The following is a 24,369-nucleotide window of genomic DNA, read 5'->3' on the forward strand; positions in this document are numbered from 1 at the left end:
CCCCTCTCAAACTCCCAGATCCTCTCAGACATAGTTTTCATATTAAAAGAAAACAAGTTACACAAATGAGACAGATGGTTCTTGTTTGTGATGACAGTTGCGCTGCATTCCCCCCCGGCTCCCCACCAACCCCCACAATCTTCTCCCTCTCGCTTTTCTGTCTCTTTTCCGTTTTGCTGTCACACGGAGCAAAACAAGCGGAGTGGCGCAGGGGCGTGTATTGGCGACAGGCGGAAAAGTTGATGTTAGAATCATTTGGCTTGCAATTTGGCATTTTTATTCAGTTTTCTTGAATATACTCTAATCACACCACGACTTCACACGGTCTTATTATGCGCTGTTACCTTACGCAGGCATGCCAATCAATGAAGCAAGCGAAAACACTAAATTGTAATTGCAAAGTAAAATGATTACAGTTATTCAGCAATAGAGTGGAACCCTGCGCGTTCGTGAGTCAGCATATAATATTCTTTTTCTCTCCGAAAACAGACAGTTTTTTTCCTCAGGAAACGCATCTCATTCACCGTAAGTCATGCAGTAAACGTACAGCAGGCACGTGCCACTGTTTTTACATGTTTCGGTCTTTATTCGGGATGTTCCCATCGATCGGCCACTGAGGAATATTGGCCGATTCGCCTTTCAACACCGATCACAAAAGCTGATCGCCCGTGGCTTGTACGATAACAGCGTGCAGCGTAGTGTTTTGGGTGGCGCCCTCCCCCCACTTTCCTTCACACTGCTTCATTGAACACGGCTTCTGAAGGACCAACAACTGACGGAGTACGGTGAGTTGTTGAGGCCCATACGGCACCCCTGGCCAATATCGCTCATCTTAAACAAAGTGAACAATTTATAACGAATCCACATGATCGGTAATTTCACTCATCAATGATCGGTATCGGCAGCATAAAACTCTGACTGGAGCATCCCTACTTTTATGCTTTTTATTGGCCAAGCCTTGAAATTTCGCACTCTCTTTGGCCGTCCTTGAAGGCACCACAGTTGTGTGCTGTGACGAGCTACGCTGTCTCTCCACTTCCACTCGTTCATCCATCATCTGACATCATCATATCTCGTCATACATTTTATACTTTAAATGTGTTAAATAAGTGTGAGGCATATTCAGGGATTAAACCTGGATTGTGTCCTGAGGGAACGTGTGTGTGTGTGTGTGTGTGTGTGTGTGTGTGTGCTGTGGTGTGTTCACAGTCTGTAAAGATCTTAGACATCGTGCATGTTGTGACAACTGGACAATGGAGTTCAGTCTGTGATGGTGTGGGTGCACGTGGGTGCAACTTGCACATATGGCAAGCCCCCATCCATGCTCAAATGTACATGGAGGTTTTGGAGCAACAATGTTTTAGACTCTAGAAGTTGTGGTCACGGGTCTCCAGTATCTGCTTATTCCAGCATGACAAAAGCCAAACCACATTCTGCAGGGTGGAGGACGGAGAGCAAAGTCTACCAACAGACTGAGGCTGAGGTCGTACATCCAGCAAGATTGCCAGGTTTAACTCCATTATTCAACAATAATTACTGACTGACAATTCCGCTTATATTATTACAAACCCAAGTGATGATCCGTGTTCGGGTGCGTTCACATTTGTCGTACGGTACTCTGGTCCGAACCAAAAATTGTATAAAAGATGCTAAGTGTACACTTGAGTTCGGTTGGGTTAACGTTCACACATCACGCATAAGCATCAAGCCAACGTCCGCCCCAGGGGGCCTTCTACCAGCTGGGCATGCCACTCAATACGAAGGCCAGATGACCGAGCTCCTCAGCCTCTCTTAGGGAGTCCAGCCCCCCCGTACAGGAAACTCATTTCAGCCGCTTGTGTCCGCGACCTCGTTCTTTCGGTCACGACCCAAAGCTCATGACCATAGGTGAGGGTGGGAGCATAGACGGGCCGGTAAATTGAGAGCTTTGCCTTCCGGCTCAGCTCTCTCTTCACCAGGATGGTCCGGTACAGCGACCGCATCGCTGCATGAAGCTGCAGGGGTGCCCACGGCTGGCGTCTGTTAAACACGCACATCATCTTCATCATCACATCAACGCAAATTGGGCTGAATTTGCATCAAAATATGCAATTTGTAACAAAAACAAATACATTCTATGTCAAAATGTATGCTCAGCAGCAGCCATGGGCACCCCCCCATGTCGTCAGAATAGAACAATTTTGAGAAAATGATTTCACTGCGAGATTGATAGTCAAACCGCACTCATCCGAATCGAATCATCGAATAGTCGACTATTCTTAGACACCCCAGAATAAAGGTAGGTCAATGCTTCTGATAGGGATTAGGCCAGCAGAGAAGGCATTGCGGGCCCTGACTGCACACAATTGTCTGTAATGATACCTCATTTACTGGAGGCCCTAAATAACCACCACTGTTTGCTGCTAATGAACCACGTTTTTGTATATTTGCACAGGCACAATTTCCGTGAGAACACACATGCCACACATTAACGTAGCCTTGCATGTTCTTCACGAGGACACTTTTAGAAAACAGACTGTTCTCTCATAAATAACCCCGACTTTGATTAGTTCAGAATAACAGGAGACCAGAACTGGCCCGGAGTCAAAAGACAAACAAAACTGCTCTGTTGTACTTTGTGACATCATGAATGTGAATTTCAAACAGGTCTGGATCGCGTCTGTGTAGGCTCTCAGTCATACAGGAGTTGTCCATTGAGGACCACTAGAATTGTCCTCAACTGCTGATTGAGGACCACTAGAATTGTCCTCAATCAGCAGTACATCTACACCTTAAAGCAACCAATCACTCTTTTGAGGACAGCGACGTAAAGATTTTGGCCAAAGAAAACAGATGGTTTGAAAGAGGAGTAAAGGAAGCTATTTTTGTGAAACAACAGAACCCATCATTGAATCGGAATGGTGGTTTGAGGTTTAATTTGGACCCTGTCTTCAGCAGGTTACTGAGACCAAAACCCACAGCTCTTAAGTCTTGCAAATGAGGTAGAGCCAGGGCCAAGCCAGAACAATAGATGCTAACTAGCCAGTATCAGAGTCGTTCATACCCAACTACAGGGAGCTACACTTCCCTTTTATCGGAGGTGCTAATGGCAGGAGAGGATTATACCAAACCTCCGCCCAGGCTTAGTGTCAGGAACCAATAGGAGGAGGGTGTTGGCACACCAATTCCGCCCACTCTTACTGTATTTAAGGCCTAGGCTACCAGCACTTGTTAGTTCGCTGACGAAGCTCTTCGGATGAGGAGCGAAACGTTCGACACTTTCTTAACAGAAGTACAGATGACGTCTCAAGAAGCCTTTCCCTCAACAGGTCTGGATGTCACGGCGGGCCAAATGCAGTTCGATACACAAATACATGTAAAGGCCTCATCTCAAGGAGATTAGGATCGATCAGAGGGAGAAGAAGGAATGTCTTATGAGTGAAAGTGACGAGGTGTCTCAGAGTGTTGATGGGGGGTTTCGCTCCCGTGACTTCATCTCCGCGTGCAAAAATGGAGGCTCACCGTCAGCTCACCTCTCACTACACACGTTGTTGTGGCCGCGTGTCTGTCATCGCTGAGATTTCGCATGAACTACAAAGAACCTTCCCTTCACACCTGGACACTAAATGTACTCGTCCACCTGAAGACGTGCTTGTCTGCAGGGAAACCAAGGGGTGTCGGAGCGTGTGTGTTACATGTGTCTTTAAGTCGACAGCAGCCCGCCGTGTCAAAATAATCCTTGCAGTGACCAGTAAAAGTGTCACTGATGGCCACCTGGCTGTCGAACACACACACACACACACACACACACACACACACACACACACAGCGGACTCACACAACACCCAGTTGTGTGTTTTAAAAGCGCGAGCAGCCACAGTTCAGTGAGGTGAATGCAGCCAACAATGCAAAGCTCATTCACAGTTTGGTGAAGTTTATATTGAAATAAAAGCCACAGTTCATTTTAGTCTTGGGAACGTATTAAAACCAGGAAGTCCAGACTCAGAGAAGGGGTGCGATTAAATAAGCTGTATTTCTTCCTACTCCTTTTTGGACGTGTTGAAGTGTGCTTGAATGTACCGTTGTTATGAATGCTGGACATCAACTAAAGCGTTACCCTTGCATTTGGCTGACCCCTCCTGTCGAGTGAAAAGCCTTTACCTCCAAATTTGGTGTTGGGAATATTTTTAATAAACTTGAGGATTAAATGTTCCCTCATATGTTGAGTTTTCTCCAACTGCTTAATCTAAATAAACGATTTAACCCCCCTCTTGGATCATCTGGGAAACATACAGCATCGTCTTACGGCTGAACATAGGGATTTTTTCCGTGCTCATAAGAAGCTAGAGGCAGACCTACAGTATTACAGATGCGTGGCGCATGATAGAGCAATGACACTGCAGATATATGCTGCCTTGTATCAGAAGTGCTCAGTCTGAACCATCTACAGGTTGTAGTAAAGGATAGAAAGCGGGACATCTGGTGATTGTGCCCATAAAGTTGTTCAGGTTGGAATTCAACCAAGTGTGAAACAGACACAAAACAGACTTTGTAAGGCCTTAATGCGTAGCATCATGGGAGGCTTCAGACGTCTAGTCTGAGGGCTGTCCTATCTGGTCTTTGAGCATGAACTGATGAAGACTGCTAGGATAAGTAAGATGAAACGTCCTCTGACAGTCCAGTTGCGATCAGAGCACTGAATTGGCCGCATTGAATCGAGCGATTTCACGCTTGTATTCCAGTTTAGGATGTTAAAATGCAAGCGCAAGACAGCTAGAAAACCAAGATGCCAACTTACAGTGGAGGAAATTGTTTGATCTCCTACTGATTTTTGAAGTTTACTCTCTTCAAAGACTTGGTCAGTCCATAATTTTATGGGAGGTTTATTTTAACTGAGAGATTCAAAGATGGGGTGAGGAGTTCAGTCATCCAGGAGGAGCTCAGAGTAGCGCCATTGCTCCTTCCTATCAAGAGGACCCAGTTGAGGTGGCTCTGGCATCTAATCCGGATGCCTCCCGGACACCCCCCTGGTGATGTGTTACAGGCATGCCAGCCGCAAGTTGGCCCTGGGGCAGACCGAGGACATGCTGTCTCAACGCCTCGGTGTCTGCCCGGTGGAACTGGTACAGGTAGCCGGAGACCAGGAAGTCTGGACTTCCCTACTGAGACTGCTGTACCCAGACCCGGATAAGTGGAAGAAAAGGAATGGATGGATGGATGCATTCAAAGACAACTTGGGAAAACATAGTGTGGTCAGATGAGACCAAAACTGAGCTCTTTGGCATCAACTCGATTTGACATGTTTGGAGGCAGAGAAATGCTGGACATGACCACAAGAACACCATCCATTCTGTCGAAGGAGGTGGACATGTTCTGCTATGGGACTGCGTCTCTGCTAAGGCTACAAGACGATCAGGCTGATGAAGGGTTCCATGTACCGTAGACTCTTGAGATGAGAACCTCCTGGCTTCAGGAGGACAACTGAGGATGGGTCATGGATGGGTCTTCCAGCATGACAATGACCAAAAACAAGGCAACATAGGAGTGTCTCAAGTGAAGACTCACGAGGACCCTGGAGTGGTCTAGCAAGGCTCTGGACCTTCATTTCATAAAAAATCTTTGAATGGAGGTCAAGCTTCCGAGTTGCCAAGCAAACCCCTTCAACAATCAGGCTTTGGAAAGTGTCTGTAAAAAGGAGAGCAAAATCCCTCCTGAGATGTTCATAATCCAGGAGACCAGCTATAGTAACTAGAAACTTCTTATGTCTGTGTTTAGCAGGCTTTCTCCACCAAGTACTAATCATGTTCAATACTTACGTCACGCAATCAAATACAAATGAATTTACAGCTTTTCTTTGATGCTTTTCTCCGGATTATTTGTTTAGATTCTGTGTTAAAATGGAATGGAATATGGACTGGATCAAATACTTATTTTGCCAACTGTAAACATTACATTACAAGCTGGAACCACACCGGGCACTCAACCTAAATTACACCTCTACACCACAACCAACATATGGGAATGCTAGTCGAAGATCCTCAAAATGACAGGAGCCCGGCTGTACGTAGGAGCAACAGCAATAACACTGGTCAAAAGTCTCCTATCTGACAGGAACATTGCTGTTTTTAAGGACATACTGCAAAAAGACACTGTATGCCAATCAAGTAGCCTCTCTATATGACAAGAGTGCGCTGCTGTTTTTCAGGAATCTGCTGCAAAACGTTAAGTCCCTGAAAAGTCTTGAACTGAAGTTGAGGAGCGGTCTGACGTCATTCTTGGCCCACATTTGGCCTGCAGGCCACCAGTTGAAGAGCTCTGATTTAGAGGAAAACCTCATTCCACGTGTTTGCAAGCGATGTGCATAGTTGCGTACCTGCTGGACAGGCTGTCTTTGCAGGTGTTTTTCTGTTGTCCATGCATGTGAACACATGCATAGCCAGCCTGTCCTTGCCATATTTTCCTTTTCCACACAATAAAAATACAAACGCTTTCGTTTTTGAGCTGAACTCAAAAGATCTACATTTTCTATGTACACTATCGGCCTCTCTCTGCCAAATACGGTTCATAAATCTCTCTAAGTGTGTTAGTCAGCATTCAGAATGAATAATTCAGCTCGGCCAGCGCATTGCACGGGTGTGACTTTGGATGGCCACAATAAAAGGTGCAGTTGAACTGACTTACGGTACTGCAAGACTCCGATACATCAGCACGCTTGCCTCTTCTGTCACATGCAGGTGGGGGCAGCACATACAGGATGGACAATACAATAATCTTCACCAGTCTTGTGCATGTTTGAGGAGTCTGGAGCACGCCTGCTGAGAGCAGACTTAATGATGATTGGCCTCTCCCAGAGGACAAAACATTTAGAGTCATTTGTCAAACATGATGAAGACCAATGGAGTCCAGGTGTTATCCCTCCACAAGTGTGTGTACGGAACGTATACATGCGCGCACACGGAAATATTCCAGCAGACAGGAATGCCCTCCGTTCAGCCTGCGTGATAATTAATGGCTGTCAGTGTCTCTTTAGTGCAAGAAGGTGCTGACAGCACTCGAGAAACGCAGGGAATGTGTGAAGCCCTCAGAGATCTATGGGGGTAGCTGCGGGAGCACCCGGGACTGACCGTCAAGTCGTAGCAAGTGATGCAGGTCACAGGGTGAAAGCCATTTATTTTTTTTTACCACCAGCACTGCTCACACTGTCAAATGTCTGCATAGTTGCATGCGTGTAGGTTCATAATGGTAATAAGTGTTTAGTCTATATTAATTATCAAAGTTCCATTGGAGTTCATCATGTTTATAATTGCACCATTATGCAGAAGCCAAGTTGGTTTCAGCTTGAGATCACCAACAGATGACAGATGAAGGACATTTACCTTCAGGAATTTTTTGGTAAGCAGCAGATTTCATGGTTCCATCTGTCACAGCAAGGTCCAGGTCCTGAGGCAGCAAAACAGCCCCAGACCATCACACTACCACCACCACATTTTACTGTTGCTATGATGTTCTTTTTCTGAAATGCGGGGTTACTTTTATGCCAGATGTAATGGGACACACACTTTCCAAAAAGTTCAACATTTCTCTCATCAGACCACAGAGTATTTTCCCAAAGGTCTTGGGGATCATCAAGATGTTTTCTGGCAAAATTGAGACGAGCCTCAATGCTCTTTTTGTTCAGCAGAGGTTTTGGAACTCTGCCATGCAGGCCGTTTTTGCCCAGTGTCTTTCTAACGGTGGAGTCATGAACACTGACCTTAACCGAGGCAAGTGAGGCCTGCAGTTCTTTGCTTTCTTGGAGTCATTTTGGTTGGCTGTCCACTCCTGGGAAGATTTGTGGATAATGGCTCTCACTGTGGTTCGCTGGAGTCCCAAAGCTTTACAAATGGCTTTATAACCTTTACCAAACTGATAGATCTCATGTTTTAAAGGCCATTCAGGTTTGCATTTTTTTTCTCCGTTAATAATAGAAAGTTTCATTTAAAAACTGCATTTTGCGTTTAATTGTGTTGTCATTTAAGCAAATTGTACATATTTAAGCAAATTGTATGTATTAATGGCCTAAATGAAGCAGTTTCAAGCATAAAAATAGCTAAATGAAGGAAAATCCAAATATAAGCCATTCAAATGACATGATATGAAGTGTAATACAGTATCTGTGACTATTTAAATTTGTTTGATGAGGTGAAACGTGTGACAAACATGCAAAATAATAATAATAATCAGCAAAGGAGCCGATACTTCTTCGCACCACGGTCTTTGTGTCAAGGACGGCAAACCAAAGGCTGCCCGTTGAGCTGAGTTCAATTCCCAACATTTCTGGTATATTTAATGTGGTTTTATTATTTTTTATTTTTGTCTGTGTTGTAAAAACCTGCTTTCATTTAACCTAAACCAATTAACTATCCCTTCTTAAACTTACATTTACATGCAAATAACGTGAGGTTGCCGTGTGTCCCAACACAATACTGGAAGAAGAAGGTGCTTTTTATGGCTCGACAGCGCCTCTTACTGGCTTCTTATTGCTTGGGAGCCACGTTGTGATGAAGCCAGTGTGAAATGTTCAGTTAGATAAATATGAGCCTTCTTGAATTCTCATGATTAATTCAAAGCTGTGTAATCCCTGAAGTGACTTTGCAGCAACAATCATCAAAAAACGGAGGCGACGTGGTAAAGGCAATTAAGGTATAAGTTTAATATTTTTAAGAATGCATATACAAAGAACAAAGACTTTAGACAAAAGCATTTGGTTTTTCACCAAAACAACTACAAGTTATAATTGATACTGACTTTACCGCCAGTAAAAGAAAAGCCAACCAAATCTTCACTCAACAGTCTCTCTGCCATTAAGAGGTTTTATTGGGCAAAACCACTCCAGTAACCTCCTGTGGTCGTCTTGTTATAAACCGACAAGTATAACTTTGAATGTTTTATATTACTAAGAGATGGAGGACAACAACAGTAAATATCACAAACAAACAAAATGAATAAAAAGAAACATTTTGGTAAAAGTGGAGTGCCACCTGACAATATAGTTCATCTGTTGGGCCACATGCTCCACTCCACAGTCAAAAAGGTTACGACGGAGCGGACATGTTGCCTTCATAATCACATTTTGTTTGCCGACACGACACTGTAAAGACGTGTAGTGAGCCTCACGTTTGAATTGTTGCCAGTACACATAACACAGCATTCCTTTAAAGCAGGGGTGTCAGACACTGCAGTACCAGTTTCTCCAGCAGGTGATTTAATTGATGAGCTCCTTCCCTCAAATTCAAGGTGCTGATCATTAAAATCACCTGCTTTAGTGACTGGCTGGTAAGGAAACCTGCAGCGTCTCGGCCCTCCATGGCACGAGTTTGACACCCCTGCTTTAAAGGGTCGCTGACATGATTTATCAACTTAGGTTCTATATTGTTTGGAATTATGTTCGACGTTGTCTGTTTTTTGAAAGCGAACGGTACATTTGTAAAAAATTACATTTAAAGTGCGTGGCGGGCAAGATTGCAAACATCGGTCTTGGAAAGGGGGCGTTTCCAGAAGTGACGTTGGTGAAGGCACATTCACACGTAAACAGACACAGCGACATACCAGACAGAGGATGTTTACAACGATTTTAGCCAAGATTTGAACGATTTCTCAACAAGTGTTCGAGGAGGAAGAAACGTCTTCAGATGAAATAGGGAGAACTTGCAGAACAGGGAATGAAGCCGTATTTCTTTGAGCCACCGACGATGAAACTAGCGTGTCGGACAAGGAAGAAACATGGAGATGGAGAATTAAGTGTAAATTACATTGGAGTTGCTTATCCTTCAATGATTGTTTTAAATTGGCTTCTGAATGAGCTTAAAGGGGTCCTTACAGCCTTTTTTAGTGTGTACAGTGTTCTCTCGCTACATCGCAGTTCACCTTTCGTAGACGCGCACATTTTTTTAAGTGCAATTTTGTACTTTTTTTTTTTTTTTTTTTACAGCGTATGAACGTGCATCGTGTGTATTAGAATGATCTTGTGTACTGTACGTGTCCAGTTCGTCTCGTAAATACAGAGCCACAACAGTCCTGATTTGCTAAGGGAGAACCCGCCCATGGTGTTCTGCATTCTGGTTTGGCTGGACACCATTGTCAATCAATCAATCTCCTTCGTGCAGGACTGCCTGTTGTACAATCGCTAGCTGCATGCGATCATACATGCTGAATGAAGGCAGAAGTTACGTGGCTGTAGGGCGCCTGGAATACAGTAAATGCATCTTCGGTTCATGGAGGACGAGGAGGAGGAATACGTTTTAACAAGGATACAAAAACGCTACAGCCTCGTGGCATCAGGACAAGGCACGATCAGAGGAGTGAAATATGCGTGAGTCACTTAATTTCTTGTGTCCACTCTTGTAAGATAATCATTAAATTTCACACAAAATTAGAGAGTTTAAACAGGAGAATGTGATAAAACATTAATGTCCGTCTGAGCAAAGTGTACCACGTGTATGGTGAGGGGTTTTACAGCCTTAAAACAAAAATTCTACAAAAATATAGTTGACTACTTCAGGGATTTCACTTATTGCGGGCTATTTTGGGAACCTATACCCCGCGATAAAGGAGGGAAAACTGTATTTTGCTGCCGCCGCTGCCCCCAAACGTCCATCCATTTTGTATGCTGCTTATCCTCACTATCGCTGTGAAAATGTCTTTTATAACATGTCTTCTGCTTTGAATGCTTGTTACTATGGTGCCATAGTGTTTACAATATGTAAAATGATTTAACTGTTCTGCGGCAACTTTGACATGGTTTGTCTTGTCGCTTCCTGTGTAGCATTGCATCAGGAATAGCATCCTGGCATCCCAAATGCGTTTATACTGTACTTTCAAGCCAAAGGCTTCTTGTAAAGGTGTTCTTTAACAGCAGTCTTCAGTGAAATGAACAGAATGCGAGGTGATTCGTCCGTTTGGCTGTCGTTCTCTGTAGCTGCTTCGTTCATTGTCGTCTTAAACATTCATCTTTTGGAAAAGACAACAAACTTACAGTACCACTGGGACACTGTGGACAGCCAGTGGCAACAACGGTTTGGCATGACTACTATTTTGATGAAAATTAAACCAAACGAAGTCGACGACCCGCGTCTAGAAGCTTTGTTTACGCTGTGCCCATAGCCATATACACCTTCACCCACTTCCAGAAACGCCCCCTTTCCGAGACCGATGTTTGCAATCTTTCCCACCACGCACTTGAAATGTAATTTACTACTTTGCCGTTCGCTTTCAAAAAATTAACAACATAGAACATAGTGACAAACCATATATAACATATTTAAGCAAAGCTGATAAAGTGACCCGTGTAATGTGAGGCATACATTGAACCAGGAGCCTGCTGCACTGTAACTTGGTCCCAGGAAAAGCATAGCGAGGACACTTTTTTTCTAACACTGTTCAGGTTCCCTGCATGTAAGGGTCATTTCATGTGGCAATAATTGAAGTTTGGCGACTCATCCCTGAATAATCATATTCCGGAGGAACCGCAAAACTTCAGTGTGAAACGGAACGGAGGAATGGCAACATTTTAAGAATTCAACTTCAGCGTGGCCGTGTTGTTAAACTTAGTGGTTAAACGTGTGGAGTGTCATGTGTCTGGGGTGCACCATGCCATTATCATTACCTCACGCGCTGGGAACAACTAAGGAGGACCGGGGCGGGGCTTGTATCATGAAAACTGGCTGAAGACGATTAGAATGGTAGATCAGGCCTCAACACTGATTGCATTTAGATCAATCTAGTTAAAAGCTCATCAACTTTAATTCCACATGTACGTAAAGCTTGGTATCAGAACCCCCACTGCTAATCTGTTGGCCAGAGCAGGCTTATCTTCTACCCTCAGTAATCCAATTTAAGGGAGACGAATCTTATTGCAGAGAAAAATGTGGAACATATGCCGTCGTCTTTGTGGTCATCCCTTGGCTGCACAATGCTGTCTAGCAACAGGAAATGTTTTGGAAGGGTGGCTGGGGTGGGGCATGTATCAGGTGTGTGTTTTTATGTGTAACGTGTGTCTGCTTTGAAAGGAAGAAGCATCTCATAGCAGCACGCATTTGCGCTTCTTCTTGGGTTCTGGGGGCTCCAATGCAGCCAATATCGCCTCATCAAACACATTCTTTAGGCCTTTCTGTGAACAAAAACAAACACACAGGCTAAATAAGGGGGAAGTGCAAACATGCAGAGGTCAAACAAAAGTAAATTAAGTGGGGGTGAAAATAGCTTGGTATTTTTGGATGCGTGCAGCTGATAAAAAATAGAAAGTGTCAGTGAAACGAGAAGTGACAACACATAAAAAATTTGTTGGATCAATTCTGACTTATTGATCCCGAGTACTAAAGTAATCCCTCGTTTACTGTGGCTAATTAGTTCCAGACGCGACCATGATAAGTCAATTTCCTCCAAGTAAATATTCTAATACTCTTGTAGTCCGAGCATAGAAAACCTTTTTATGGCCTTCTAAATAGTTTTTTTTAACATTATTAGAGCCCTCTAAACATGAACTAACACCCCTATAGTCACCTTTACACTCGTATTACCCAATAGTGTCGACATAATAAGATTAAATAAGACATTTAAGACTACACTATAAAAGTGTTGCCTTGGGGAGCAGAGTGGTGAGTGAACAGGAAGTGACGTCGGGGATTGAGAGTTGAGTTTTAGCTTGGCGTGAGTTACGGCCGCCGACAGTATCTTGTGTTTTGATTAGGGATTATTGTGCCGGTTGTGAGATAATTCAAACCTGCAATAAAAGCCTCTTGTTCCAGCGATCAAGCGCTGAACATTACAGTAACGTTACTGACACCTAGTGACCAATCTAGAATACTACTTATCGTTCGCAGTGTCTTCCAAATGCCTTATATTTGTATTTTAGTTCATTTAGGTATTTTTATGCTGTAAATGCTTAGTTTATGCAAAACAATATGTAAAAATTGTAGAATATGCATATTTTGAATAGGCCATATTCAACCACAAAACATGATTTATTAATTCATATATTTTTGAAAAAACGTGATAGAGTGAGGTCGTAAAAAGTGGTGAGGGACGACTGTACTGTTTTTCCTCAAATGTATTTTGACTTAATAGGAAGTGAAGTGCAGAGACAAAATCAAAGTTTGACAGAAGAAAGAAAAAAACAGTGCAAAAGCCCTGTGTCATGTGTGTCATGTTTCATGTAAACAACCCATCAAAAATGGATTTGGCAACAACAATCCACCATTGTGTGTCAGAGGACATCATACGTTCATGCTCGCATTGCATAGCGCTGCACTCGGGATCTGTCAGCTACGGATGCACTGATCCACATTTATTCCACTTCCCATCTGATCCCAACACCTGAATTTGGATCTTTGCTGATAACAAATACAATTGCGATACTGCCTTAATATGCAACCACGACAAAAGGATAACAGCAAATGTAGTTGGGCTCCACACATGCAGGCAGTCAGACAACACGGCATATTAACGTCACTCATAACGTCCGGGTCGCCACATTATCATTATTGGCGAATTGATTCTAGTGTACCGACCCGGAAGTTGTCTGACTGTTTTGTGGCCGTGAATGCGTCAGGCAGAACGCTTGCCAGTGTATTCGCCGCGAGTGCGATGCATGGGTGGAATCAGCTACCTTTGCTGATATTCTTCTTGCCACTTTTGCTGACAACATTAAAGCACAGGAATGGCTCATGGATCGGAAATCTTATTGGCAAGTTACGCTGGTATTAGAAGCCGATACTGGATCAGATCAGTCCCGTCCCCACTGTTAACTTTATATAGCCAGTTGCAACAAAGCCAAAGGCACTGCATGCCACAAGCTTCATCATGTCAAGTATGCAGCAAGCCTACATTAGTCGAGTAGCACCGGAAAAAAGATGGAGCCGCAGGAGCAAATGTAGCTCACATATGCTTTTATTCATTTTTATAATATTCTTTATATTAGAATAACTTGCATGCGCCCCATTTTTAAACGATTAAGAGCCGAGGTCAGCAATTTATGTTATTAATGTGTATGTATGAATACTGCGCATGCTGAACTAATTTCCCATCTGTGTGTGTGTGTGTGTGTGTGTGTGTGTGTGTGTGTGTGTGTGTGTGTGTGTGTGTGTGTGTGTGTGTGTGTGTGTGTGTGTGTGTGTGTTCAAGAACATGGCTACAACATCGATGAAAATTAGGAATTGGTGGGTTTTCCTTGTGTCCCCCCCATGTGCTTGAATTAAACAGAACAAAAAGGTAACATGTCATTATTTTAAGACCTCTTGTTTAAAATACATCACTTGCATAACCAAAATAACAGTATATACTGTATGTAATTGTTACTTCGAAAAGTAAATAACACATTTGATTTTGCTTTCCTTAGATACTGTATAGGACAGGAATTCAGTATCTTTTTGCAGGAAAAAAAATGATTAATTAAACAATTGTAAAAATTGGTTTACAATTAACATACAAACCATAAACAAATAGATAAAGTGGAATAAGACAAATCACTGAAGCATTCTCAATACAGGCTGGTTTTGCTTATTAAAACATAATATCAGATCGGCATCATGATACCACTATTTGTGGTAGAAGAATATTATGACCAAAACAGGCAACATTAAAGCTTTGTTAATGTTAAAAAAAAAAGATATGTTACAATTAGCAGTCACTGAAGATGGCGGCAGCACACTTATTAAAATATACAGCATTTCCTTTGTCTTTGCATCTCGGGTGGCTCTAGGGCAGCAAGGATAGCTTCATCAAATACATTCTTCAGCCCTCGCTACCAAGAAAGGACAGCATGGCGGGAGCGGGAAGACAACAATATCTCCATCAGCACAGCACAAACAGGAAGATGTGAAAGTAGAGAACAGAAAGAAATCTGGCAGATGGTGGGACAGGGTAAGGTGGTGAATTTCAGAGGATACGTGCACGTTCCGAGTGAGACGCATGCACGCACAAAGACAAATAAGTACAAATATGTTGCCCGTCCAGGTTCACTGCAAAGGAAGCTTCAAAAAAGGAGATGAGGCCCGAGGGCTGAGACGATGTACCGGAAAAAGGAAATTACATCAGTAGGTATGCAACAGCTTTGCAAGGGCAAGAGGGTGATAAGAAGGAAGGAGCAGAGGTGGGAGGCAGCTCTATCAACACTATTGTTCTCTGCCCGAGTCTGTTGTCCACAATGACGGCCAAAAGTCACTTTGGCCATGATCAGTGTATGTAAACTAACAATTATTATATACTGTATGTGAATCAGAGATGCATACACCCACTTCACCAGGAAGGCGATGTGGTCCCACACGGGAGGCTTTAGAGAAGGAAGAGGGGTTTGAAGCTCTGCTTTCTCCTTGACACTAATTGCTAGCCAGAAATTGGTACGCCTCTGTACCGTACTGAAAAATCTGATTAGGAATACCTGTCCCGTTATATCCATAGTGTGCACAGGGGCAAGGGGTGGGACAGACACACATGCACTTGTTTCCTCCAAATCCATGCAATTTCAAACATATTGTGTACAGCAGATGTTACCTGTGTAAGGGCGGAGCACTCCACATATTTCACAGCCTTCAGGTCTCTTGCCAGCTTCTCCGCCGTCTCCGGAGTAATAGGTTTCTGCTTGTTCTTCGCCAGCTTCTCTATCGTGGAGGGGTCATCTCGCAAGTCAATCTGGGTTCCGACTAACAGGAAGGGGGTCTTTGGACAATGGTGGGTGATTTCTGGAACCCACTGGACACACAAAGACACACTTTCTTAGCCGACAAACTGCTGCTGTAACAAGACGTGTCTTCAAATTAGCAGTGCACTTTCTAAACTGTTCTTTTGACACACCAGAGTTAGCTAGTTTGACAGTATCACCCGCCATCCGACTTCTTTAGGACCACATCCCAGGTGTGAGAGAGCGCAAAGGCCCCCTCGTCCCGGTTTATGGTCCTATGGGCACGTTTCCGGATGTCAAATCACCTCTTTGATCCATCAGTGGTGTTTGTTGTCCTCTGTCCCAGTGATGTTTGCTCTATTACAATCCAGAATGTGTTTTTCTCTTTTGCAATGGTCCGAAATGGGGGATTTGAGTTGTTCCTGCTCTGTTTTGTGTGTGGTTGCTCGTGTGCACGCCTTCGCTGTTTCAGTCTCACAATCTGTCCTATGTTCCTTCTTTCTTGTGTTACATTCCCTTCCTGGTTCCCCAATGTATATTCTATTGCAAGACATGCAGGGTATTTCGTATACGACATTACTTTTTTGTTCCTATTTTATCATTTGGATGTACTAGCAGTTGTAGTTTTTATGTTCCTTTATCGGTGTGTTTACGTTGTGTGCCCGGTCACACCTGGGATGTGGTCCTAAAGAAGTCGGACGGCGGATGACGCTGTCGCTGCGATGTCTGTATAAATCAGCTGACATGACCCGTCACAGGAACATCACATGACCACTGTGAGCAAGACTAAAGTGGGCAGTCGATACGGTCAGGTACAAAATAACTCGCTAACACCGGCCTGTAAAAAGAACTGCTTAGAATGCATGGATATTAGTCCAAATGAACCTCATTGGATTAGTAGTGCACTTATTCTCTCCTGAGGTTGCTGATACAAATACTCTTAAAAATATATATATATATATATATGTCAAGGACCAAAAATGAACATATATGCTAAAATAAACCACCTTTTGAGCACAGCTGGCATACGCTACACTATAGCTACCAACATTGACATTGCTTCAACTTAGTAAAAAAAAAAAAAAGACAATACAAGAGAGACACTTGCCTTTTCTTTAACATTTTCAAATGATGAGGGGGAGACAACGGAGAAACACACAAGGAAGACATCTGTCTGGGGATAGCTCAGAGGTCGTAGCCTGTCGTAGTCTTCCTGACCTAGAGAAACGACATACAATCATGTTTAGAACACCACGCCTGGCCATCGACTTTCCAGCCTTGATACAAACGGCACGAGTATAGAAAAAACTAGACGACATCGAGGACCCTGTGATTTCCGCGTTCACGGAATCGAACAAAAAAAAACAATCTACTGTTAAACAAAAAAACTAGACGACATCGAGGACCCTGTGATTTCCGCGTTCACGGAATCAAACAAAAAAAAAACAATCTACTGTTAAACACAAAATCTCGCAGAAATTGACATATGTGAAGGAAATGCTGTCATCGTGAGGAGAAGGAACGTTTGTGTGGGGAATTATTTCCCTGGCGGACCTCTCAATCCTGGAGGAATCTCATCACAAACACTAACCCGTGCCCTCCCAAACTAAACATGTCGAAACGGCGACCTGAAACGCTGGCAAAAGTTGCAGAAAAAAAATGTAACTCATCTCTTACCACACGTGAATGGAAGCCTGTGGGGTTAGCTTGGTTTAGCAGAGCATGCTAGTGCGAGTGCGGGTGTGTGTGTGTGTGTGTGTGTGTGTGTGTGTGTGTGCGCGTGTAACTCAGGCTGCATGTAAGGGTGTGTTTTAGAGTGTGTTTTGCCGCTTGTGAATGCAAACGAGCATTTATGATTCCCGCTGGCATCATGCAAGTTCTGAGTGAAATAAGGACGAGAGGCGCGTTCATTCTTGCTCCCAGCGCTTAAGTCTTAGCCATTAACACGACATTCTCAACAGACTTCCGGCCTTCAAAATAAGAGCACTCTTCATAAAAAGGTCATAAAAATATCTTACATTAATAACGCAATTGGTGACTCAAGCACGGGCATTGCAGTTTGTTGAGGATTTTGTGTGTGCAGAGGCTGACATTCCATGAGAACAGTTAGCCAAGTTACATTTATTTCTGAAATATTGGCCAATGATGTATTGCATCAATAAATGAAAAGGACTAAAACATTTAATTAGCGGACATTTTATTTGCTGACATTTTATTTATTATCACAAAAGTACACACCCTATGTTGGTAAAATAAAAAAAATAAAAACATTTTTAAAGCAGAATTTGTAACAAAAATGAGGGAATTTGGGAGAAAATCAAACGGATTTCATAGGTCTCTATACATGACACGGTTACAGTCGGTCCCTCTACACTTGACTCGAGTGTGTCCTTTGTGGCATTTTCATGCTATTCTTGCACAATGTAGTCGCCTTAATGTAAATGAGGGAACGACAAAACATAATCTGCAATGGCATACAGAGAGTATAACAGTAGAATTAGTAGATTGTGATATACTGTCATGTACTTTTCTTAAAAGTCACGTTAATATCTCTCTGTATCGTCACGTCTCGTGAACTCATGTCTCGTGACACGCCTTTGACTACATAGCGGGGATGCTGTTCCCAAGACATCAAATAAAAAAAAATGGACAAAAATGTCCTGGGCGAACACAAATGCAAAGTTTGATTAGATACATACCTGCAGTATCAAACAATCCCAGAGTATAGGGTTCGCCTCCAATCATTACAGTTACGGCATAATTATCAAACACCTAGAAAACACAAGATCAAAATGTTAGCCATGTTCATTCTTACTATGGACACCAAATCATGTGAATATTTGACAACTATACCATGATGGAAATACAGCTTACCATCCAGTATGTCAAGGAAATTGGGACATACAATGGCAGGCTTCTATCCACATGAGTATCAAATACTTACTGTAGGTACATATTCAGAGGGAAACTTGTTTGTGGTGTAGGAGATGAGCAGGCAGGTTTTACCCACCGCACCGTCCCCGACTACGACACACTTAATGGTCTGCATATCGCTCTTTTAAAGGGTTCACTATTCATTCAATACCTAAAGGAGGAAAGGGAAAAAAAAGATTAACTTATTTCTCATAATAATTATTAATCAACTTAATATTGCGTATGACTCCCGTGAACTTGGGAGCACTCCATCAATAACATTGATCGAATCATCTGGAATGGCAAAGAAAGCAGTATTGCACGACTCTCAGACTTCATCAAGATTCTATGGTTTCATCTTCCAAGCCTCCTCCTTCCTAAAACCTCAAACACGCTCAGTAATGTTCACGTCTGATGACCGGGCTGGCCAATCCTGGAGCATCTTGGCCTTCTTTACTATCCTCAACTTTGATGTTGGAGGCGTAAGTATGAGAAAGAACGCCCTCCTGCTGAAGAATTTGCCCTCTCTTGGGATTTGAAAGGTAAACGGCAGCAAGAATTCAGAGACAACTAAACATTTGTGTCGCATTTGCCAAGGTCCACAGCTTGCAGAAAGAATGGACTGTAGAAGACTGGCAGAAGGTTGATTTTTTTTTCTGCTTAATCATTCATTAAACTGCATTCCAATCAGTCAAGTCTGGTGGAGGAATATCATGGCTTGGGGTTTCATCCAGTATGGGGGTGTGCAAGACATGTGCAGAGTGGATGGCAACATCAAAACATTCTTGCTACCCAGATCACAAGAGAGGGCAAATTCTTCAGCGGGGTGGCTGGCGCTCCTTCTCATACTTCAGCCTCCAGATCAAAGTTCCTGATAGTGAGGAAGGTCAAGATGCTCCAGGATTGGCCAGCCCAGTCACCAAACCTGAACAGGATTGAGCACGTTAAAAGTCAAGTTATTATTTATTGTTCCTAAACCTGGATAAGTGACAAGACTAGGCCTGTCACGATAAGCGATAAAATGATTAATCGAACGATGGAAAAAAAAACTGGTTGATAATTTTGACGCCTTGATAAATTGAAATGTGCGACATGTACGTATGCCTGTTCCATTTCCTGGTCTTGCTGTAGCACACAGGCTGGATGACAAGAGGGTTCACTCTGCTTGTGTCTGAGCGCATTGGTTGTATAGTCAAATTAAGGGAAAGAGTGAGCCTCATGTCACCTATTCAGCATCTTTGCCACAGTACGTGGAGGCGGAGGCTAACTACGTCGGGATTGAATACACTGAGTGCTAGCTAGCCATTAGCAAGTCAACACTAATATGAATAAAAGCACAAAAGCGACAGTTTCTAAGCCGAATGCCACAAGTCCAGTTTGGATGTGCTGTGGGGCGTTCATGCTTGCTTGGAAGTGAATGTATAGCGCCGGGCAGCACGACCTTGCGATACACAGGGTATGTGAAGTGGTGACGCCCCGCAATTCGTAAGCTGCTATAGTAGGCATCTTATGCGCCTCACACAGATACACTACACTTAAGTACCATCCAGTGGCTCAAATGTGACATGACACAGTGATCACTGAATGATAAACGTAATGATATGGTCTAAAAAAGGTCGACGTGATCAGATATCAAAATTTGTTATTGTAACAGGCATAGTCAAGACTTTTGTCAGGCACTGTATTGCGTGGCACAGACTATAGTATAAATATAAATATCCAAAATATTAAAGCTCCCAAATGACTGACATACTGCAAGAGTGTACCCTGAAAACATCTTGTGTCTTCCCATATATAAATAAATGAAACTTGGAGTGGGGGAAATTGTTTTTGCGACATTTTACCAGATTAGCAAATTTAACTTTTTACCAGATTTCACCAAAATACTTAGGCACATTATCTGACAATGCGTGTGCCAATTAGATCTGTGGAAAGTCTAATGTCAGCACATCTGGCCGCTTTGCAGCTGATCGTGATGCATCATCATACATCCCACAGGCCCCGTATGTTTTGAGCCAAGACACCACTGAGGCAGAGGAAAGCTATAGGGTGTGATGAATTGTGTGAGTTAGCTGTTGAATTTTGGGAATCTAAAAACCCTTTTTCATCGCCGGAACTTTCCCCGTAACTGTGTTCGGACCGTGGGAAGTGCCGCCAAAATGGGAGTTTCTGCTCGGTTTTCAGTGATGTTGACCCAAATATGCACAAACATGCACATGCACAACGTAGTTGACTGTATTCAATTGCGCTTCCACAGTTCCATTTCACAATCTTTCATAATAGAAAGCAAAGACTCCAAAATAATCCACAAAGCGCCTCACACACCACTCGTTTAATTAACGGGATCATTCTTCCACACGACGCAGAGAGCAGATAAGAAATTGTAAAAGGGCGATCATGTACGGACAGAAATGACGTGCTGTCGTGTAAAGAAGATAAAGCTATTTACTTTAATAAAAGAACAAGGTTTAGACCTGTCCTATATGGCATCCTTAAATTAGTTCTGTTATGATGTGGTGCTGCATAACATCTCAATTAACGCAGAACAAAACATTGTCGGCAGCGTTTCTGTGCAGAGTTTCCAGGAAATAAGGGAGAGGGACGGACGCGTCAAGCCCTCGCAGGACATGGAGGGATCAACCTCGGCAGCAGCGTGACCACATTCCCAGGACGGGCGGAGGACACATGAGGAAGACATTTTTATTTCTACGCGTTTGTATTGCGTGATCATTTCATCTGGCGAGATTAAAATGTGACAAGGTTTCTTGTTCAGAAAAAAAAACTGGTGGGCACTAGGCTTGGGACAACAATCAATTAATTCATCACAATAAATGAAACTGGATCATCGGTATATCGCCACGTGCATGCGTGTGTGTTTCCCCCGTCTCTCGCCTCCAAACAGGCAGGACGAGAGTTAACGAGAGTGCATTTGCTCCACATAACAACGGTATGAAGGGAGCGAGCCCTTTTGTCAGTCATACAGTCTCTTGGTCTCGGTGGGTGGAGGCGGGGCCGCTAGCATACAGAGTGCAGAAGAGTGTAACGTAGTTTCAATTAAATTAGTAGATAGCACCATATTGTCATATTTTTTCATTGTACTTTTCTTACAAGTACTGCTAAAATCGCATCTTGTGTCATCTCGACTCATGAACCGAGTGTCTTGCGACACCCCTAATAAATGCAGTACTTCAGTACTACAGTCTGTTGGCTATTTTGCATTCCAAGTGTGTTAGATGAACTCTTTCACTAGCTTCAAGGACAGTGTGGAAAACCAGTATTTCATCCCGTGGTGATTTTGTAAGTTTGCCACCTTATAAAGATATGAACAGCCCATTTTATGTCAGGCTTACTTTAACAGAGACAGACAGAATGGGGAAAAAATCCAGAAAAACTACTCCAATCTTAAGTCTCTTATTAGGAAACAACAAAAAGGAGATCAGCGCGAGACGTAAGATTAATTTATGGACATATTCAACGGTCCTAATGACGCTGGCTGCGGCAACCTCCAGACTTTTTCTATAATAAGCTGTCATCTTGCAAGTTTTTTTTTCATCTGCTCTGGTCCACGGCGGATGTCTAAGGCCCTGTCCACACGGAAACGTGCCTGGAATTAGCTTTTTTTAGTGGGTTAAAAACCATTTGCGTCCAAACTGTGCCAGATTGGTAAATAGTCGCATCCAGAAGGGAACGGTGATGTGATACACAAGGCACACCTACGTGTGGCGCTGTTAACAGACACACAGACGGACCCACGTGACACACCAAACCATAGAAGAAAGAATGCATGGCAGAAATCCATTGTTTTCCACTTTCCAAGGCTCGTCTGGACTTACGTCAAAGTGGAATCACTTCTGCGAGTCGTTTTGGAGTATAATACGAGAAAATACCAGGAGAATGTCAACTGTGGTGGGTCATGCCAGTCCAGATAGTCGCATATTATACTCGCTTGTCGTCAAAGCTCAATTCTGGTCACGTGACAGTGCTGTCATCGATTTCAAAAAGCAGCGGATTTGCTTGTCTTCATGGAAACCACAAGCCACTGTGAAAGCCGTTTAAAAAAAATACCGTTTCAGGGCACCAAGAACCGTTTCCGTGTGGATGACGGGCTGAAACGACAAACCACTTTGCTGTTTTGACCAGAAAACGTTTCCGTGTGGATAACCCCTAAATGAGTTACGCCTGAACTTCTGGAATTTTGAAGATCCACAATCTCCTGGCCAAATTTGGCAACTGCTGCCAAGCAATAAAAAACATTTACTTACATTTATGTATTACTGCAGACTTGCCAACCTTGATCGGTGTTGATTTATGTTGATATTTCTAGCCTGGGTTAATGGGTACGCAGTGAAAGCGCACTCCTTCGGTGGCACGGCAGCGAAATTGACATGAATATTAACAAATGTGCAGGCAAATTCGCCTTTAAAGTCAGCCCACAGAGTCCCGGCTTGAGAGACGGGTCTCAGAGCCACCTCATCTCTCAAGCAGTCTCGGTCTGCTTGTTTGGGGCGCACCAAGGTTGGAATGATTTGTGTTCACACTGGACCACAGCAACCGCATTCGCCGGGCAGATGCACTACAGTTTGCCTTAACTGAACCAAAAATGCCCAGTGTGAAGCATGTTTAAGGCAAGCCATTTTAAAGCCACGGGGTCCCATTTGCAAACCTGGATGTGGGATACGTCTGAGTGATTCGTGTGATGTCATGGAGTTGTAATTTATAACGCCCGTACTGTCATTTACAAAGTAACATTAGTACTGCGGGTACTACCGAGTAGTACTATTTCCTAAAATCAAAAGATTTGAGATCTACACCTGCGTTGCTCAAGCAAAGCTACACTAAGCCATAACTGGTCATGACTGACCGGAGAAATATATTGTTAACTACCGACTGTTGTCGCAAAATGTCTGACAACCCGTCCAAACCATCAAAGATCACAGCACAGCTACCGTTAGCTTCACTGCACAAACTGATGTATTTCGGTCACATCACTGGCGTCAGTCTGGCCCCGTTTCCTGTCGGATGCACTGCACTTATAAAAACTTCAATGTAACAGTTACTAAAAACCCACCTTATTACTATGCTACCTTAACGACGTTATCATTTCACGATTACGATCAGACGTCCTACCTAATGTGTACAACCATGAAGCCATAACGGGCGAATGATTAGCAGCTTCCCGAGCAACGGAAGCCATTGCCCGGTTTCTCGCCGAATCTGTACACAGCCCCATTGTCATAATACTGGTCTAAACTCGTTGCAAGTCAAGTATTGTCGACAGATTGCTCCGTTTGATCTACTTTACCGGTTAAAGCAATGTTTTGGTCGTTACTTAGGAGCAAACACTATACACAAATTAGCATGCTAGCAGTGACTGAGCTAACCTCAAAGGGACGCTAGCGATGTAGGGCACGTAGTCATTCTTTTGCAGAAATCCAACATACAACCGTGGTTATCCACGTTACATAATAAAGACAACAACCAAGTATTTAGAAATGTATAAATAGTGTTTTCCTTACCCAAGCTGATATTTGTGTCTTTTACGTCGGGCGTTGGCAGCTCCGCACTAGGGGCTTCCCAGTCAACCGAACAGGGACACTTAGGTTTACGCAGTACTGTACCACGTAATTACGTGATTTTATTTCATTTCAAGCAGGATCTTTGTCAAACTAGTGGGAAAACTGTATGCATTTTGTGTGTCAGTGCGTTGGGGATTCTATGGTGTTACATTTGTATTTTCAATTGAACGCAAAATAAGTTTGTCGTAAGTCAGAAAAAACGAACTTTTTGTATTTCCAGGATTGGTTTTGCAATGCTGGAAAACA

General features: G+C 43.2%; 1 protein-coding gene across 2 annotated transcripts; it reads right to left on the reverse strand.

Moving 5' to 3' along the window:
* Positions 1-8,651: 8,651 nt before the first annotated feature.
* On the reverse strand, positions 8,652-24,195 carry cdc42 (cell division cycle 42). Of its 2 annotated transcripts, none has more exons than XM_054784223.1 (6): positions 24,064-24,195; positions 18,579-18,719; positions 18,334-18,406; positions 16,743-16,852; positions 15,508-15,705; positions 8,652-12,127 (listed from the first exon to the last, which is right to left on the reverse strand). In XM_054784223.1, exons 2-6 carry the CDS (start codon positions 18,681-18,683, stop codon positions 12,038-12,040), a joined length of 576 nt encoding a protein of 191 aa, XP_054640198.1. In that variant the 5' UTR covers positions 18,684-18,719; positions 24,064-24,195; the 3' UTR covers positions 8,652-12,037. The 2 variants fall into 2 exon arrangements, with proteins under 2 accessions (XP_054640198.1, XP_054640199.1); XM_054784224.1 differs by lacking the exon at positions 8,652-12,127 and adding an exon at positions 14,035-14,758.
* Positions 24,196-24,369: the final 174 nt, after the last annotated feature.

Source organism: Dunckerocampus dactyliophorus, chromosome 8 (genome assembly GCF_027744805.1).
Source record: "Dunckerocampus dactyliophorus isolate RoL2022-P2 chromosome 8, RoL_Ddac_1.1, whole genome shotgun sequence".
NCBI classification, from domain to species: Eukaryota; Metazoa; Chordata; class Actinopteri; order Syngnathiformes; family Syngnathidae; genus Dunckerocampus; species Dunckerocampus dactyliophorus.